At 41.7% G+C, this 20,255-nt stretch overlaps 1 protein-coding gene across 2 annotated transcripts in view; it reads right to left on the minus strand.

The window, feature by feature from the left end:
* Window positions 1–20,255, minus strand: part of Notch2 (notch receptor 2) — a 159,048-nt gene that overhangs the window by 43,355 nt on the left and 95,438 nt on the right. Inside the window, exons 6-15 of one of the 2 annotated variants that reach the window (XM_047549663.1) lie at window positions 18,284–18,517; window positions 16,657–16,812; window positions 16,036–16,224; window positions 15,058–15,171; window positions 14,133–14,246; window positions 12,069–12,302; window positions 8,336–8,446; window positions 3,704–3,896; window positions 2,281–2,426; window positions 142–255 (exon numbers count right to left, since the gene is read on the minus strand). In XM_047549663.1, coding sequence (XP_047405619.1) covers window positions 142–255; window positions 2,281–2,426; window positions 3,704–3,896; window positions 8,336–8,446; window positions 12,069–12,302; window positions 14,133–14,246; window positions 15,058–15,171; window positions 16,036–16,224; window positions 16,657–16,812; window positions 18,284–18,517 — 1,605 coding nt within the window. Of the gene's footprint in view, window positions 1–141; window positions 256–2,280; window positions 2,427–3,703; window positions 3,897–7,983; window positions 8,148–8,335; window positions 8,447–12,068; window positions 12,303–14,132; window positions 14,247–15,057; window positions 15,172–16,035; window positions 16,225–16,656; window positions 16,813–18,283; window positions 18,518–20,255 lie in introns of those variants that run through there. The other variant, XM_047549665.1, reaches the window with a different exon arrangement.

Below are 20,255 nucleotides of genomic sequence, written 5' to 3' on the forward strand. Positions count from 1 at the left end.
TGAGGGCAGAAGGACAGCCAGGCAGTGATTCCTCAGAGCTGCCTCAGGGCCCCATAGACCTGCCTCACTGAGGCTCACAGTGCACACTGACCTGGCGTGGCCAAGCAACCCCTCTGCTCCCACAGCACCTGCAGCACCCACCTGTGTAGGGCAGCACACAGTGGCAAGTATAGCCACTAACATCATCAAAGCAGGTCCCCTGGTTCAGACAAGGATTTGAAGCACACTCATCAATATTCACCTGGCAGTTGTGACCTTAGGCAGAAAAAGGGAAAAACACACACACAGTGAAACATCTGTCAGCCTCCTCTTTACCTCAATGACCAGCCAGTTCTCTTGGTGGTAAAAATTAAACACCTCATCATACATTGGGTCACTCTGCAGGAAACACTAAAATAGATAAATTACAATCATTGCTTCAGGTCACTGGAACACCTGCTCATTCATTTGGTCATGAGTCCCTGACATACAGTCAGTCAGTAAATGATCAATCAGTCAAAAAGATGAAGGAAGAACAGTCTATTCTCATGGCCTGAGAGCCCAATGCTCCTCCAATTACAAGTAGTTTCTTAATGATGGACCAAGATGCTCACTGAGAGTGAAAAGTGTATTACCTGATCTAAAAATAGGACCTTTTTATGCAAAGTTTCTGTTCAGGAAAAAGAAAAATGCTTTTGCATACATAATTAAAGCCTCTGATTTATGCACACTCTCACTTGCACATTCTCTACCATCGATGGGGTGCTTACAGAAGTCATAAAACTGTTTTTCTCCTGATTCAAAGCATGACATTTACTCCCACCAAAAATATGAAGAAAAGTAAGGAAAGATAGTGGAGACAGGATAGTATCCAATGTTGCCTACCTTTTGCATCTTTGGTAAGGTTTCACACAGAAAATAGAGAAACTACAGCACTGTGAAGAAGAAATTGATGATCTAGACGTATATAGAACTGGGCTCAATTGTACTATACTACTAATTGGGCATAAGAAGTTGGATTTTACATTTTTTTAAATTAAAAAATAATTTGTTGTAGATGTTGATAGATCTCTATTTTATTCATTTATTTCTATGTGGTGCTGAGGATGGAACCCAGTGTCTCTCTCACACCTGCTAGGCAAGTGCTCTACCACTGAGCCACAACCCCAGGCCCATGGATTTTATATTTTGATTTTTAGTTTTTTCATTGATAAACATGTCTCAATGAGATAAAGAAAGGTGCTTTTGTATCTACAAATTTCTTTGCAAATGTAATGTAATATATCAGACAATGAATGACTGAAATTGGTCTCAGAAAAATTTCAGGTACAGGTTTCAGTATCATCTAAAATGCCTGACACTAGAATTGTTTCAGAATTTGGATTTTTTTTTTGGGGGTTTTGGATACTTGTATATAGATAATGAGTTAGAACTCAAGTCTAAACAAAAAATTTATTTATATTTCATCTACATACATAGCCTGAAGATAATTCCATACAAAACTTCCAGTGAACATGTATTTTGTCTTTGACCTGTCATATGAGGTTGGGTGTCAAATTTTCCACCTGTGGTAGCATGCTGGTGATCAGAAAGCTTAGATTTTGGAGTATTTTGGATTTTTGGATTAGGGATGCCTAATCTGTAATCAAATAAAGTGACTCTAAAACACACTGATATATCACAGTAGCTAATCACAGTTTTTGAGTGGGTAAATTGATGAATGAGTGAGTATATAAGCATAAATATAAATGATTTATTCATATTTTTATCTCTCATGAGCTTCCATGAGAAAACTAATAGTGCAAATACAAGTGTCAACTCAAAAAAAAATCTTATCCTCATTGCTATGCATTTTTCCAAAAGGCAATAAGACACTAAGTAAGAATATTTTGATGTGTAAAAGAATTTATAAGAAGGTCCCAAACACAGAGCTGAGCCTGTGATGTTGTTACCCTAACTATATATAGTAAGCAAAATATTCTATTTCCCTAGAGTGATTTGAATTATCATAGAACAAAACCTAGACCAAGAAGCCTACAACTAGACACTTGTTCAAAGCTGTGTAAGTGGAGTCTTAACGGAGCATCTGAAATATTAACTGTTTTAGCAGCTTGCCTCTCTGTCAGACTAAAGGTAGAAATTGTATCTATACAAGTTTTTTTTTCCCCCAAATGCCTCACAAATGCTAATTTCTCAATGTTTGCCAAATGAAATGAATGAGAAAAAAGAAATGGAAAGAAGTGAGTCAACCAGTATGCAATAAGATAAACAACAAGCATTAAAGATGTACTTTTGTTTCACCTTTAAAGCCCTTCTTGCAAGTACACCTGTATCCATTCACCAGATTGTCACAAGTTCCTCCATTCTGGCATGGGTTAGAAAGACATTCATTTTTGTCCACTTCACAGTTGATGCCAATCCAACCTGCATCACAGAGGCACTTATATCTAAAAGAAGACCAAAAAAAATGTACAATACAGTCAGAGTATGAAATAAAGGAGTTGGTGAAGAAATGAGGGGACAGGAGCTTATAAGTAATCTCATTCACATTCTTCTGACTCTACATAGAGTCATTGGGCCCATCTGTTATGTTCAGTAAAGAAACCTACATGGTGCTTCCCTGGCTCAACCCCAAGAAGCAAGTGAAATTAATTAACTGTAGTAAATTTCATACACAAACAATGGCTGTTCATATATTGGACCACTCTGCAGGAAATACTATCTTTTTACACATAAATCTAAGGTAAAGCAAACCTTACGATCTCTAGTTTCTGTTGCAAAAAAGACTCCAGGAAATAGGATAGAAGCAGAGATTATAAGACATGGTGAAGAACTCCCTGGATGCCTTACATCTGAGTCCTGCTTGGCTCTGCCTCAGAAAGCACCCAGGGTATTGAGCAAGAAAGGGCACAAAATAAAGGCATCGAAATATATAGTCTCCTACTTGAACGTCAGTATTACTTAGAATGTGCTATCAGGAAATGATAGCCATTTTTAACAGAAAATCTGTGGGAAAAGGGTAGATGGAAGGGGGCATTTTGAAGGCTGCCCTACTCTGAGACAGGAATACCAAGTTAATTCATTTTTAAAGAAATTTTATTTCCTTCAACACTCTCCATCTTTTCATCTGTTGCAAGTGTGGAAATGGCAATGTCTAAAACCCTGTCTTATGGCAAGTACAATAAGAGTACAAGATCATCTCACAGGACCTACAGTCACTCTCTGGTTCTAAAAATTACCAACATATTCACACAACTCTAGGGGACATGCCAACTGCAAATGTTTTATCAGAACCATATCTAAAGTTGGTTGAACAGTTCTACCCCAGAGTACACACAAGTGCTATGACGAACAAAGCTGGATTTGTGTTTAGAAAGTGGTTAAAAAATGGGGCAAGAACATTCCTCAGAACTCAATCTTGTAATAAATTCTAATACACAATTGCCAAAGACTCATGAAATAGTCTGACCTCTTCCCATGAGGCCCTTCCTGATTACTTATGTAAAGGAGATAATCCTTACTCTCTTCCCAGGTCTTCCATCATGGAAGGTAGGGACAGCTTCCACAGACAAAGTGATAAATTAGAAATTTGCAGATTTCCAAAACCTTCAGCCAAATTGCAGGACAAGTACCCAACTGACTTCTTCAGGCTATCGCCAGTACCAAGAGTCAACTAGCTTGACACAGGTCAACAGAAACCTGCCAACATATGGCATCGACTCACCCAGTAAGGCCCCCGGTACAATTGCCGTGGATGCAGGGACTGCTCAGGCACTCATTCACCTGAGAGTAGCAGCTAGGATGATGGGGACCCTCTGGACACATGCAGCGGAACCCATTCACATCGTTGATGCACGTTGCACCCTTGCGACAGGGATTGGAGGCACACTCATCGATGTCAATGTTACATCTCTGCCCTGCAGAGAAGGGGGTGTTGTTACTCAAATCCCAGATGCTCAGGGAACAGACCCAGAACTGAGAGAGACAGGTTGACACTCTTCATGTGCACAGGCTATGAGATGCCTTGGGACACCAAATGTCAAGTTTTAAGGAATAAGTTACTGGAAAATGGAGTTGACCTAATTGCTTCATGTATGCATGTGTAACAATTAATCCCACTATTGTGTATAATTATAGCTGCACCAATAAAACATTTAAGGAATGAGACACTCAGAAGTACTTAATGCCATGCAAGGTGGTACAGGGAACATTGGCATTTGATAATGAAGAAAAGTTAACAGAACACCAGAATGGTGCTGTAGCATGTTGACTCATATTTCTTTCTCTTTCATCTCAGAATTAGGAAACTTCACAAGATTTCAAAGAGAACCTCAAATGTCAGCAAAAACTGCTCCTGCTGCTGTGAATATACTACCATAAGCCTTATGGAATATGATTTCTGCGAGCTTATCACTAATTCACTTTGCAGTTAGTCAACCTCTTCCATGTCTACCTATGGTGAACTGCAACTAACTGGAATGCTTAGTCAATGACTATTAACTTAGCTTAATGAACTGATTTAAAAGAAAGGCATTTTGTTTTCATTCTTAAGAGTTTCATTTTTAAAAAATATTTTTTTAGTTGTAGATGAACACAATACCTTTATTTTATTTACTTATTTTATGTGATGCTGAGGATTGAACCCAGTGCCTTACACATACTAGGCAAGCGCTCTACCACTAAGCTACAGTCCCAGTCCAAGAGTTTCATTTAATCCATTTTCTGCCTCAGAAAGTACAGTCTCTAAGCATAATTTTATGGCCCCCTAAAAACTGAGAAAACAATATTATCTCTCAGTCTAGACAGTGGTTCTCAAACTTCAATGTGCAAAATAGCCACTTAAAGTTCTTTCTTGAAATGAGATCCTTAAGCCCTACTGCATATATTGTGATGGGTGGGGCCCAACAGTCACATTTTTAAAACATGCAGTGGTTCAAACACTAGGTTTTGAGAAATTCTGTACCAAACAATTATACTTTTCATTCTTTTAATAATGTTGATGCTGGGAGTACATGAAACTGAAGTAAGTGTGTTCTTCTTCCAAGCCATAGCCAAGACTGAACTTTGAAAAGAAGGCTAGTTCTTCACTGTCATTCTGGTGAACAGTGACGATAAACCAGTTATGCAAGTGTTTTTATTTGTTAAATTTACAATAATTTTTAGAGATTTGACTATATATTCTGAAATGATATGAAATTTTAAAATTGCCCATAATTCTGTAAATGAATGAAATCAAGCAACTGCCATGAAGGAACATATGAATTACAAAGAATACAATGTTCTGACTCAGATAAAAAATACCCATTTTTTTTTAAATTTAAGAAAGAGCAACCCTGCATTTAGAACAGGAAATTCCAAATGAAATAGACACACACCCTTTAAAGTATGGGTATTAACATTTTTTCACTCTCTGTTGCTCTCTACACCATTATTGGTGGTTCTTGTGGTGAAGACCCATAATCTGGACGTGGTTGTATTTTTCTCTAAGTGTTTTATTAATAACTTGTTTTAAAATGATATTTCCTTGGCCTTGACCACTGATTCTTTGAGATGTTTACCACTGGCACCAAAATATGAACCACAGTTCTTCAACTGCTAGGCTGTCCCAGGCCTACAATCCAGTAGAGTATGAGAGGAAACAGCCTTTCCACTTGTGGTCCTGGGAAGTATCTACACAGATGCTCTCAAGTTTTCTTCATTTGTTTTTCTGTTTTTGTTTTTGCTTTGTTTTATTTTGTTGAGAGATGAAGTCTCACTGTGCAATCCAGGCTGGTGTTCAAATTCTGGGCTCAAGTGATCCTTCCACCTCAGTCTTTTGAGTTCCTCCTCTCCTCTGCCCTCTCTTTCCTCTCCCTCTTTTATTCTTTGCAGTGCTGGTCAAACTTGGGGCCTTGAACATGCTAGGTAAATATTCTACCACTAAGCTACATCCCCAGCCTTCATTTGCTTTAAAATTCTTCCCAGAAAAAATTTTCATGCCATCACATGAGAGTTTTAAGTGGCTTGTCATGCAGTCTTCTGTGTGGATTGGCAGCAGCCCCACTAGAAAGGTCCTGCCTTCATGGAATATCCACTGGGCATCAAAAATACTCAATGCAAGTCATGTCTGATATGGGGCTCAGCAATTATTGAAATGAGAAGTTACCCTGTCTTTCCTATTTGGTAGGTACTCAATGAATTGTCAATGAATTGGTGTTTAATGAGTGACAGCATGGTATAGTCCAGGCTTTAGGGTCTGGGTTGAATAGCAGAAGTGCCTTATTTTGAGTCCAATTCACTCAATTCATTCATCCAGCAACATTTACTGATTGTTTCTCTGTGCTAGATACTGCTAGAAGGATAATAAAGGGAAGTTTCTGGCCTTCTGTGAATTCATGGTCCTCTCTGTGACTCACTAGCTGAGGACATGGACATATCAAGCTCTGTCTCTCAGCTGCCTTATTTATTAAATGAGGATGGCAGAACTTCCTTTCTGGACTACTGGAGAATTCAAGAAGATAATGGATGTGGTGGTGCTTTTTAAAACTGAAAAGTAGTTCATAGGATTATCACAAGATTCCTTTCTTTCTCCCATGTATTCAAAAGTATCAAGAAGTCCTAGGAAAACAGAGAACTTAGTCTTACAAAAGAAAAAAAAATCAGCTTTTAATAACAGTTTTCCAAGCTTTCCAAGCTGTTATTAAAATAGGAGGGGGAAAGTGTAAAATTAAAAAAGGGGAGAGAATAAAACACTTCACATTTACCACTCATAAGTATATACCACAGTCATCTTAAGATATTTTCAGCATCTGATTTTTACAAAAAAATTTCAGACACAGAAAACAGTTCCAAGAACAGTGCACCACCCAGTAACCAAAACATTCCATTTCTTGGTTATGCAGTTTCATGCTTCACCTTAAGTTTATTTTAGAATATTTTTAGCCCTATGCCCTCTTCCTTGACCTTGCTGGGTTGCTGAATGTTAAAAAGAGAAAGAATATGATTCACTGACATTTGAGAAAACTAAATAAGTAAGCCTTACATAAGTCCACAAATTAACCACACCAGACAGCACCTACTATGACATGCAGTGTGGGGGGAATGGGCCTGGGTTCTAGGGTCAGCTCTCAGGTAGAATCCTAGTACACTGATAACATCACTTCACCTCTCTAAGCTCTGGATTTCTCATCAATACCACCAGAACAAAAACAGCTGTGACAATTGTGACTTGGCACTTAATTTAGTGCATAGCTGAAAATATGTGCTAGCTGTTTTCTTCATATTACCCATTTAACAACAGTGCACCATTATCCTAATAGTAGGGATTTCTATGCATTCTGTTGGCTGCCACCTAATAATGGAGTGACAGTTTTTAGGATGCACAAGTTCATCAGGCCACCACAGTAGTGCAGGATCTTGGTTTCTCAGTGATATTCTAATGAAAAGGAATCACTGATACCATTGCAGTCACAAACATTCCTGTCTAGCAACCACAGTCATACAAAGCAGGAGAATTGCTCATGAACTAGAGAACACATGGCAATGGCAGACATTCTCTTCATTTGGCTCTGGCTGCCTTCTCTCACCTGGAGTGCCAATGACCATTTGGTCATCATTAAAGGGTATTACGTTAGCACCTACTTGTATGTGGCACTGACTGGAAAGAATAGAATGCACTGTGAATTCCTCTGATGGTGCCTGTAGCAGACTGAGGTGTCAGTGAGGGCCCAGATTTCCTCAGTAGCCTCTGGAACTTTTTACAGGAAGGTAAAAGGAAAGACAATATTAACAAGGAAAAAGGAGAGAGATGCATGGATGTGCTGGAGTGCACAGGTTTGCATGTGCTGGTGTTCTAACTATCTGCACTATAGTAAGAATGACTTACTAAACTATCTTAGACATTATCTTCCTCCTAGACAGAAAGATCTTGCTCATGCAGGCAAATTAAGGTGTTCCCCTCAAGTTACAAATTCGTTAAAACAGTCTCCCAAAAGAGGAAGAACATGAGACAAAAAGTTAGTGTTTTCATGCTAGTTTATTTCAGGTATGGTTTTACAGAAAGCACTGACTACTGCCTGTAGGAAAATAAAAGTGGCTTTGGAGGCAACTTAACTCAAGCACAGTAATGGAAACTTATGGTCTGTCCAGGAAGTCTTCTCAGGTAGCAAGAAATACATGGTAGAAAAACCCTAATAAATGAAAAGTGGCATGTTTCAGTTTAAGCAAGATTTATGAGAAGAAAACTGAATCAGAGAAGTATAGAAGCAGATTTCAAACCTTCCAGAAAGAGGAAGAAACAGGAGACATTTGAAAAGTAATTCTCCCTCAGATGTCCCATTTTCCCAAAGTGATGGGGAAGAAGTGCATGAAGCATTACCTGTGAATCCTGGCAAGCAGACACAACTGTAACGATTGATGCCATCCATACAAGCTCCGTGGACACAAGGGTTGCTAGCACAGTCATCAAAATTGATTTCACAATTAACTCCTAAAAAGAGAATCAAAGAGAAATCATTCCACATTATCACAGACGTAACCCAGCTTTTGCCTGTGATGTTGTGGAGTAAGAAGTGTAAATAGAATACAGGCAGCACTGGATAGAACACAGTAGCACTTCTCAAAGTATAGTCCACAGATTCTTTCAGAATTTTATTACTCATATGAAGCCATTATTTGCCTTTTTTACTGTGTTGATATTCACACTGATGTTTGCAAAGGCAATAAGTATAAAAATGTTGGCATGTGGCAGGAATCAGGCAGTGGAACCAAACTGTGCTGGCAGTTACTGTATCTTCACATCCATGCTTCCCACAGTTAAATAAATATAAGAGCTAGTTCACCTTCGAATGGCTTTGGCAAAGAGGCTTTGGTCATAACTTTATTAAATCTCGAACCTCAAATGTACCTCTCCTTTTACGAGTGATGAAAGGGGAAGCACAGAAGAGCTTCTGTGTATGCAAGTGTGAACACTATGTCAGGAGAAGCAGTCATGCAACTGCTTGAGTTGTGAACTGAAATAGCTGCTTTCTACATGAAACCCCATGTAGTTGAAAGAACAACTGACAGATAAGCCAAAGTTAGTCAGACTTGAGTGCTTATCAAATATCAGGTGAAAGAAATAAACCTGTCATTTTGAGGGAAACAACTGACAACGGTACTTCATATTGAAAATAAAATTTGAGCTCTAGAAACCAAAATTAGAATTTAGAACTTGAATCCATCACCTTAAGCTTGACACTGACCATCAGTGCTAAGAGCTAAAGCTCAGAATGATCTTTAAACAGGTGTGGAATTTCCTACGGTGTTGCACTGCCTTACTTTTGATCTGTTCCACAGATGAACAGAAGGGATTAGCTATGTTGACCCAGGCTTGGTTGTAGATATGGATAACGAAATAATAAGTCTATATCAATCATTAGTGTTACCATGGTATTGTAGTGGTAATGTAATTTAACACTCATGATATCTCACTATTTATTTAACATGGATTTAATGATGTTTTCTGAGTTATCACAGAAGAATATGTGGGTAGTAAAAACAGTCTAAGAATTAAAACACACGATAAAGATACAATTTCTAGGACAAAATTTCCTAGAAATTTTGATTCACTCACAAATTGTATTATTTTTATTAGTAATTACTATGGCATTAAAAATTTGTTGGGCCATTGTGTGCAAAGCAGTTGGCCTTGCAGTTTTTGTGATTTTTTGCTAATCTTCTCAGCCAAGCTGTAAACCCAGCAATGTTATACTATTTTACAGATGGCATTGTTGACTGTCCAGCACCAGTGAGGCAGGACAGGCGAGGCCTTGTTTTTTGGTTCCACAGCTCTGTGCTCTTTCCAGTATGCCACATTGTCGTTCTATGTTAAAGAGGTTCTCAGCCTCACTAGCCATAAATGAGAAAAGGATTTCCATATCCCACATACAAGTTACACACGTAAGAGATATCTAACCCTCGTCTAGCCCTTGACAAACAACCCATCTTTGCCCTTGCCCCATGAAGCCCTTCAATCCAATGTAGCTCTAACCCCAGGACCATAGTTTACCTGAGTAGGAATTGACACCTTCATCAAGCTAGGCCAAAGAGCTTCTATGTGGAAATGTGACCTATGTGACCACTGATCTATAAAATGTCTTCTTTGTGCCATTTTCCCTACAGCCCAATAATTTCATTCTTGCCAGGAATCTATCAATAAGAGGCTTCTGTAAGCTTTCACTAAAAATTGTTTTGTTGTTTGTTCATGATTCTTTAAGCCAGCTCAAGTTGAATTTTGTTTCCTGAAATCCACAGAAACTAATGACTCAAAACAGTTTATCATCATAATAGCACAGATAAGAGAAGGCACTGAAAGCTACTCCGAGTAGTCTCTCTCCCTTTAAGGACCCAGCAGGTGAATACTGCAACTATAGTCAGCAAGATGTAACACGTCCCTTCCATCCAGACCCCATTCCAGCACCAAACCACCAACACAGAACATTCAATAATGGACTGGGATTCTTACTCTAGGAAAAGAGTATATTCATAATGCCTTATTTAATGAACTATCCAAGCAGGTCCCTAGCACATGCCAGCTCTTTCTCTACACACTACAGACCAACATTTCTTTATGTTGCTGGCAGTTCTTTGCTTGAATTTTTCTAACTGCAGGAATGGATTTGGCAGGGCCCTGGGACCTCCTCTGCCTCCCTTTCCATGCCTCCTGCTGCAGACCACTCATATTTACCCCTTGACTCTCAGTGACAATTACTTAAACCACGTTCTCTCTTTCCTCCCCAGGAAACACACCTGATGCCTCCTGGCATAATGATGTAATCCCACAGGAAACAAAGCGCTCCTCAACCCACCTCTCACCCAGGTTCCCAGAATGTCTTATAACAAGAATGACAACAAGGCCCACAGCAGCACCTCCAATCTAAAGGAGGCCATGCAGGTGCTGGTAAATCTCTCAGATTTCTTTTCATCCAACAATTCTCATGTCTGGGGACCAGCCCTGGAGCAAAGTGCTTTCAGAAGGTTTCACAAAGATCTATTCAGCCCTTTAAGGGACTTATCTAAAACTGGGGAGGGGCAGGCCTTTTCAGCTCTGAAGGCATGGGATGTGTTTCTTATGCTCAGGCAAGTCAAAAAGGACTTTGTTTTCAAACTTGGCATGTGTGAGGTCCTGGATGAAGACCAGGGCCTTTGACAAGTTTGAAGAAATGGATTTGGAAATAACACCATAATATGAGGGCAGCTAAGCATATCCCCTACCTCTGCCCCCTACAGAGACCATTTTCCTTAAGTCCAGGACGAGCGCTCAATAAATCTCCCCTGATATTGGCAGTTTCTCTTCTAGCAAAGGCACACACTAGTTAATCTTCTACAATATATTTTCCTTTGATCTGAGGCTTAGTACTTCTCTATTAATCACAGTTGTGTCCATAAGAGTTCCTATAATATGTAAAAGAGAAGCCAGTGAAACCTGTGAAATGTGCTCTTGGAGAAAACAACTCCAAGTCCCACCTGGAAGGAGCAGCAGGACCTCCACCTACCAAGCAGCCTTAAATAGTCAGGGAACAGCAGGGAGAGACAGTGGTGTCTGCCCATCTTCACAATTACTGTGATGTGTAACAAGGTGGCTCTTCTCTGTTAGAGTCCCCCCAATGTCTAAAAACCCAGCAGACATAAGCAACAAAAGAAAACCATCAAAATTAAAGAGACTAGACTATGAATGGGAAAAGAGGTAAATGGAAGGAAGGAAGGAGGGGAAGATGGAAGAAAAGCAGGCAAATCTGGGTAAAAGGGACTTAAAAAAAATTCATCAAGTGAAAAAGACAAGGCACTTTTCAATTTTAATAATAATCTTGCACTTTGAAGTGATATGTCTCCATTTAATGAAAAACGCACCCACAAAAATCATTGGATTGGCACAGATATTGACTCTAACTTTCCCACTAGGTAGAACCCTCTCCCTTGGAAGTATTTATGTTTGTGGCTTTGGCTATGCCTCTCAGAATTGGGAATATTTTTTATTTAATCTGTGCAAATGTCAAGAAAATTGTAGATGTCTGGGTAAATTGTGTTGAGAAATGACAAACCCCAACCCCACATAACCAGAGCAGGCTTACCTGATGTGCCCGGCTGGCAGTTGCACTGGTAGCCATTCACCAGGTCGATGCAGCGCCCATCATTCAAGCAAGGGCTGCTATAACACTCATCAATTTGGTCACTGCAGATGGCACCCATGTACCCGGGATTGCAGATGCAAGTGTAGGAATCAATACCATCCTGGCATTGGCCATGGTGGCAAGGATCAGGGTCACAGTTGTCGATGTTTTCCTCACACAACACACCAGTGAAACCTTGGGAAAGAATTTTACCAAGGAGTCTTCAAAGCCAAGGCAGACACTACACAACTGAACCTAAGGGCAATTAATCCATTTACCCTACACATTCCACATCTGAATGAATCTGACTACTGGTTTTCAGCAGTGGGAACTGGTTGGTTGTTTTGATTTAGAAAGCAAGCCTGGAGAGCTGTGCCCAAAATAAAGATCAACATAAGATCTGCAGGACCAAGGCATCTTTGAGACCGATCACTGGTTTCACTGCAAAGAGGCTTTAACCTCAGCCTCCCCCTGTCTTACTGGGCTTCAGGGAAAGCTGCTCTTGACTTTTTCTTTCTTTCTTTTTTTTAATTTAACATCTGATTTATTTTTCTCCCAAACCTAAAACATAAGTACTGATTAATCGTTTCATGCACCTGGTGTTCCCGATTCTCACTTTCTGACTTTGAAGGATAGAGAACTTTATTCTGCTTCACCCCTTCCAAAGTATTAAGCACATATACTAGACTTTTAATAAATACTTGTTGAATAAAACAAGTGGGTGTAACAATTATGAGCATTTAAGTGAAAAAGGGTGTTCCTACTTTCAAGACTTGGATACACCCACCTCTTCCTCTTCCCAACAGACTCTAAGAGACCTATCCTCCTTTAAAAAAGTGCATCCAAGTTGGGTATGGTAGTACACGCCTGTAATCCCAAGGTCCCAGGAGGCTGAGGCAGGAGGATCATTAAGTTCGAAGCCTGCCTCAGTAACTTAGCAAGAACCTAAGCAACTTAGTAAGCCCCTCCCTCAAAATAAAAAACAAAACAAAGGGCTGGAGATATGGCTCAGTGGTTAAGTGCCCCTGGGTAACCCCCACCTCCCCACAACAAAGCAATTTTTAACTTCTCTCTAGTGAAGCTTAGATGTACCAAGAGGAAAAATCCTGGAGTTTCTACAATGAAAGACAATAGATTATAAAAGAAAAGGAAGTTCAGTGGCTTGTTGGAATTGGTCTCATCAAAGGAGGTCTAATATGAATATAGTTAACACTGTGCATGATTTTTGTGACGAAGTTTGCTTTTCTACAACCAGAAAGAAACCATTTGCTCAATGCCTATAACTCTTTACAAATTCATTTTCTAAATAAATTTGAATTGTAGTTATAATTTTTTTCTCAAGCAGTCAGATAACAAAGAATAACACCTTTTCTAATAATGTTTAGGCTTTCTAGACATTATTAAGAAGTAAACATGTAAAAGTGGCATTTGACTTAATGAAATATACTCCAAAGAAAAGTGGCCACAGGCTCACAAAATAGAGTATGTGTGAACAGATGCTTGGATCTGTACCAGAAGTCAGCAAGGAGACCCTAACACTTCCCAGTCAGAGCTCTTGCCTGTTGGCTACACACCCAGCTCCCAAGAGCAACTGTGTCTGACCTTCCACACTTACACATACTCAGCCCTTAGATTCTTAGGCCTTTTCCAGTCACTGGCCTCAAGAGACAGAAAAAAAAAGGGCAACTACAGGGAAGTCCCAGTGGAACAGCTTTCTATGGAGATCCTACTTTCCCAAGTGAGTCAGTTATGCAAGCTGGAAGTTCACCGCTCTACATGCCCCAGAAAGACATGGATACCAGTGGAATATCCAGGCCAGGCCACTACCATGGTGGCGGAGGAGGCAGGTGCTACAGGAAGGGACCACGAGAACATGAGAAAGTCTGTGGTCAGCAGCTCTAACACAGAGCAGCCCTGAGGGTTAGAGCAGAAGCTACTCAGTCTCTAACACAGAGCAGCTACCGGAAACTGTTGCCATCTGTGCAGAGGGACCTCCCGGGGGATGAAAAGCGAGCAGGCACTTACCTGTGGCACACTGGCATTCATAGCCATTTGGGTGATCGATACACTTGGCCCCATTCAGACACGGAGTACTGGAACAGTCGTCGATGTCAATCTGGCACACTGGCCCCGTGAAACCTTGGGGAGGAAGAAGGGTGACCCAAGTCAAAGTCTGTCCTGTGTCTTACTTGCTGAGTAGATGATGCCCATGGAGGGTGGGTTAGGTTACTGCTGGAGCCCATGTTGGTGGGACCACACATGACCTCCCTAGCAGGTGGTTGTCCCTACACAGTGGTTCTCCCTAGCAGGTGACCAAGATACCTGGGAGATACTCAGGGGCAGAGCCCTCCTGTCTCCACCACTGTTTCTTCAGAGAGATTCCAGCTCTAGAGGAAGCAAGAGGAAATAAAATGCTACATAGAGCCCTCAAATGAGCACCCCGATCTTCAGAGGCAAAGGGACCCTCTCTCGGGAGAAAAAAGTGGACTGGCCAATTGCTGGGAGACAACTGGCATGTCTCCAATAAGAGCATGAAGGGAAAGAGCAGACAGAGATCTTGCAAAAAACTGGATGCGTGTTGTCTGTCTGGATTTGTGGGGTGAAAAGTCTCAAAACGATAAAATCTCACAGAGGGGATTCGAGAGTATGACCCATGGGGGACAAAGGATCCTGAACAGCCTACAACCCAGGCTTCCATGGAAGTGAGAGCTCTGAAATATACACACAGACAGAGGTCATGGACAGTTCCAGAACAGACTTGGACCTCTGTCCAAAAATGACTTGGAAGAGAGGCTAGCTAAAACAATTCCCCATCCCTCCACACACGCCTCTCACCAAGGCCTCACTTAATGAGTTCCTCATGCACAGCCCACACACATGCCCCCTCCCCTCCCGTGGTCAGTCAGCTTTGTGCTTCAGAAGGAAACAGGGCCAGGTGGCGGACACTTACCAGGGGGACACAGACACTGGAAGCGGTTGACTTTGTCCACACACTGCCCATTGTTCACACAAGGGTTGCTCTGACATTCGTTGATCTCCAGTTCACAATGCACACCTTTGAAGCCTGCACAAAACAGACCACACACGGCTCAGAAAGAGACAAAGGTGTACTCCAGCCAAGAAAAGAGTGTGCAGAGGTGGCTACAACTTCCATGAGCATGGATATTTCTGCCAAGACTCAGGAACTCTGCCATGTCAGGAAATAGTCCCTGTAATTAGGGCAGTGGATGATGTGAAAGATCCTTGTCACCATGAAGAGGGGACAGGGGTTACCTCCAGAGACACTGGTGAGATCCAACATGCAAACAGACTCTGCCACACTGTGTCAATGTACACTTTGGAGACAGTGCCAAACCCAAAGGGTCCCTCCCCTGAATTCCTAAATGCCAGCTGAGTGGGAGCTGCTGCTGCAGTCAGGGTGCAGGTTGAAGTCAGGGCACCCTCCATGGCTACAGCAACGGGCATCCTTCATCAGCCAGAGCAGCCACCTCAGCTGTCTCTTCACTAGTGTTAGCTGGGTCTCTGAGGATTCAAGAACTGTCTCTGCAGAAGAGCTCCAGGACACCAGTAAGCATGTGCTGCAGGTGAGATGCAGTTCCATGAATGGAATGGGATGGATTTTGCAATACTTTGAGGGATCAGGAAAGTTTGTTCATATATCACCCCTGAAATTTTCTGGGGCATGAATCTGGCTTGTGACATAATGAACTTGGTCTATTTGATCCACATTGCTTGGCCAACTCCCATATTGCCTTCCTCTCTGTAAGAAAGGGGTTGGCCTGGGAGCCCCCAAACCCTATAGCCCCCAGTCACTTAGGGAATGAAATGGTGGCCCCGTGCTTGGAATCCCCCTGGTTCCTGAGTGCTCCCTGGGACAAGGGCAGTGCTGCCTCCCCTCTCACACCCCAGCATGGGGGCGTCCATCTACCTGGCATGCACAGGCAGGTGAAGCCTCCAATCTTATCCAGGCAGGTAGCATCGTTCTGGCAGGGGTCTGAATGACACTCGTTGATGTCCATCTCACAGCGAGGTCCCCCATAGCCCTTGAGACACTCGCAGTGGAAGCTGCCATCCGTGTTCACACACTTGCCTGCGTGCTCACAAGGATTGCTATTGGCTGCAAGACACAAGCACCGATTACCAGGACCCAAGCCCTGGCCCGTTTCCACAAATGCAGACTCAGAGGAGCATCTGATGGTTACACCGGCACCAGGTCTTTCCTAAGCTTTCTACCTTCTCATTTCTTACATTATTTACAAAGGGAAAAAAAAAAAAAGAGTAGGCTATCTCTGCTCTTGTGCCTGTCTGTATTCTGTAGCCCAAACTGCCACTGAGAAAGGCTTTATATGAAAAATCAAGTACAGATCTTCCATATATTTAATTCCCAGAATGGAATATACAGTTATGCTGAAGAGTTAATTGCAAACAAAGATACCTAATAGGAGAGATCTGAGATTTGGGTGTAACACACTCCTGGGGCAAATGAGCTCCCGATGAAAGCCTTGCTGACCTGACACCCACTGGAAGCAGGGAAAGGCTGTGTACTCACCCATGGCGCACTCATCCACATCTTCTGTGCAGTCTGCCCCTTTGTAGCCCTGTGGGCAGGTGCAGATGTACTGCCCATTCAGCGGGTTGGTGTCACACAGCGCCCCCTTGTGGCAAGGGTTGCTGATGCAGGCATCATCCAGATGACACAAGAGACCTGTCCAGAGTGGGCAAGTGTGGAGAGAGATAACATCTTTCACTTGGAGAATTTTCTCTTTCACCAAGGAGCGGCAGCTTTATGCCTCCTCAAAGTCGAACATGAAGATTTACGGGCAATGTCCCTTCACCTGGTCCTATCCAGGGACAGACTGCAGCATCAGCAAATTAACTAACTCTTCCCGACAAACCCATGTTCCAACCCTGAGCCCTCAACTAGACATCTCCTTCAGGGCAGAGGCATGTAGAGGTCAGCAAATTAGAAGAGGGACACAGGAAAATGGAGATTTCCTCCAAAATGCCAAACTTAGCATATATAGTAGAAGATACACAGTTAAACTTCTGATAAATTTTTATAACAAAAGTCATATACTGCATGCATCCTGTTTTATCTGACATCTTCCTTCTCCAATGTCACTCTACCTGATGGTCAGAGGGTCATATGCATCTCTCCACTCTCAAAAGAAAACAGGAACCAATGTCATGGGCCTCTACTACAGTGGCAGTTTTATGGCACTGACATTTTTTAAGCAGGTGCAAAGGACATTCTAGGCTTCCTGCTCCACAGAGTTCTAGTGGGTACTAAGTTTTCCAGTGTGTTATTTACTAAGGAAGGTTTATTCGATAAAGCTTAAGTTGTAGCTTTTGGAAAGGCAGAAGAAATATAACCAGATTTCAAAACTGCTGGGTAGAAAGTTATCTTGGCTAAACTTTTTTCCATCACATCCATCCCTACATTGCTGTCATACTCCTAGAAGTAGAAGCTATTAAATAGAAAGAGCAAGGTTAACTTTGTTGTCCAATGAAACCCTCCCTTAGAGTAATATTTTCATAGACACAGAGGGTTGAAATGCCCTTAAATGTCTCTCTTGCCGATTCCTTCTGGGTAAATGAATTATTTCTTCTTAAAATCTAGTCTGTGAATCCATTTATTCATCATTTAGTAGGAATTTGTGAGGTACTTTTGAGTCTAAGATCTTGAGGAGTTCTGCAGATGTCCCAAAGACCACAGTTACTGGCTTTCATTTTCTTTTCTTTCTTTTTTCATAGTAAGAGGAATTGAACTAAAAGGTATTTTACTACTGGGTCATATCCCCAGCCCTTTTCATTTTTTAGGGTCTCATTAAGTTGCTTAGGGCAAAGTTGCTGAATCTGCCTTTGAACTTGTAATCCTCCTGCCTCAGCCTCCAGAGCTGCTGGGATTACAGGAGTGCACCACTGCATCTAGCCTAGCTTTTATTTTCTAGGGTAACAAGCCAAAGCACATAGAGTGAAGATTAGAAGTACAAGTCCTAAAAAAGGAAACTAACTTCCCAGACCTCTGGCTAGCAGATTACATTTCCAGAAGAACAGTCCTGAGTGCTATGTTCGTACAGATGGTATTTCATGGAGCACAGCTGCCAGACAAAAGACACAGCGAAGCCCTGAATGCTCACTGCCCCCAGTCCCATTGTCCAGCTCTGACTTCTTACCTGCCTTTCCCTCTGGACACATGCAAGCGAAGGAGGCCACACGGTCAATGCAGGTGGAGCCTGGAGTGCAGGAGGCGAAGGCACAGTCGTCGATGTTCTCACTGCAGTCATCTCCACTCCAGCCATTCACACACACACAGCCATAGCCACCATTGCGGTTAGTGCAGGTGCCTCCGTTCTGACAGGCATTGGGTTGCAGCAGGCACTCATCCACATCCTCTGTGCAGAACTGTCCTTTTGGGGGAAAAGAACCTTTGATTAGGGGCCCCACATCTCAAAGGATTAGCACTATCCCAGCCCCCATGTACCTCACCTTTGTGTGACCTGCCTGAAATTAAGGCCAGTAGAGCTCACAGTAGGCCAGGAACTCTCCTGAATTTTAATGCTGTCTTAAGCCATCCAAATCCAAATGATATTTATTCCAGGCAAGTTATTTCAAGATGAACAAAAAACTATCATTGCTAGAAACTCTTGACAACATAAGAACAGCCTACCAAACAGAAGGTGAAACCTATAGGATCCTTGACTCACCTAAGTCCCTGGATCAATGAATAAGAGCACAGAGAAAAGAGTCTAAGAAATGAGTAAGTCAAAGAAAAACAAAAAGGAACTTACATGTCCAAACATTAGGGCAACTGTTCCATATCTGGACTGATATTAGTATCAGTGTCCTACCTGTGATACTGTACAAAAGTTATGCAAGATGATGTCACACAGGGAAACAGTTGGTAAAAGGTACTAGATATCTCTCATTAATTCTTACAATCATGTGAAACTTCAAGTATTTCAAAATATAGACTACAATTTTCAAAAACATTAGGCAAGCAAGGATAGAAGAGATGAAGAACAATGAGAAGGTAAGACCAAGAATGGTGAGACTGGAGCAAAATGTGCTCATACCGAGGTAGAAAGCCCAACCAGTGCAACAGGAGATGGAAGAAGAATCAGTCTGCTGTCTGATAAAGAGCATCTGAAGGATGACAAACATCAGGCTCCTACAGGTATGCTACAGGTCATCCTGACAACAACAGTGGGACTATGGCAAAGCCTCTTCAGCAAGGAGCAAGCATGTATGGTATTCCTTACAACCAAGGAATCTGTGTTTAAGAAATGCAGTTCAGTGCCAGGCCACCAGAGTCACAGAGCAAATTAATGAACTGGTCTGCCTGGAGGTCTTTTAAAATCAGTTTAGATAGCTATCCAAGGAAATTAAAATTTAGATAATTTGAATTTTCTAAAACATAATAAGCTGCTGAAACTCAAAAAATTGAAAGGTATCCTTCATTCTTCTTTGTAAAAACAAAAACCTCAATAATTAACTCACAAAGGTATTCTGGTGAACAGATCTCTTAATGAAAAAGCACATAATGTTTGCATACAGAAAATGCCAAGGCTGTTGCTGGTCCCCAGAAGACCTAATGAGATAACTGACTCAAGCATTTGCAGAAGGCCTATAATGTGCCCCACTATGCGGCCATCACTGTTCGCACACGCAAGCTGCACCGGATCTAGCCTAACTGCTCACCTATTCTTCACTCCTGTCTCACCTGTACTTCCACTACTATAAAACCAACATCATCTATCACTTGTTTGGTTGCACAGCCATCTTTGACCACTTGGTTAAAAGCAAGCTCAGTTTGAGGACTTTTAAAAATAGATTCCCAATAAAGCCCACTACCTAGCATGGCAGGATGAGAATATGCATGTCTCTGGAACTCTGTGTTAAGCATCTCTCTTCTGTGCTTCCCTCTTTACTCCAACCATGTAATTCCTGAAGGAACCACTATGTCTATACATAATCACACCCTGCTGGCCATAGCAGACTGATTCAGCATGGGCATAGGATCCAATCTACATCACTGTGGCCCGTCCCTAAATTATTGGACTAGGAACACTTTGTCACAGGACCAAACGGATGAGACAGGTGGTCCTCAGAGAAAGCAATCAGGGTGAATCAGAAGTACATAGCAAG

This window comes from Sciurus carolinensis, chromosome 1 (assembly GCF_902686445.1).
Source record: "Sciurus carolinensis chromosome 1, mSciCar1.2, whole genome shotgun sequence".
NCBI lineage: Eukaryota > Metazoa > Chordata > Mammalia > Rodentia > Sciuridae > Sciurus > Sciurus carolinensis.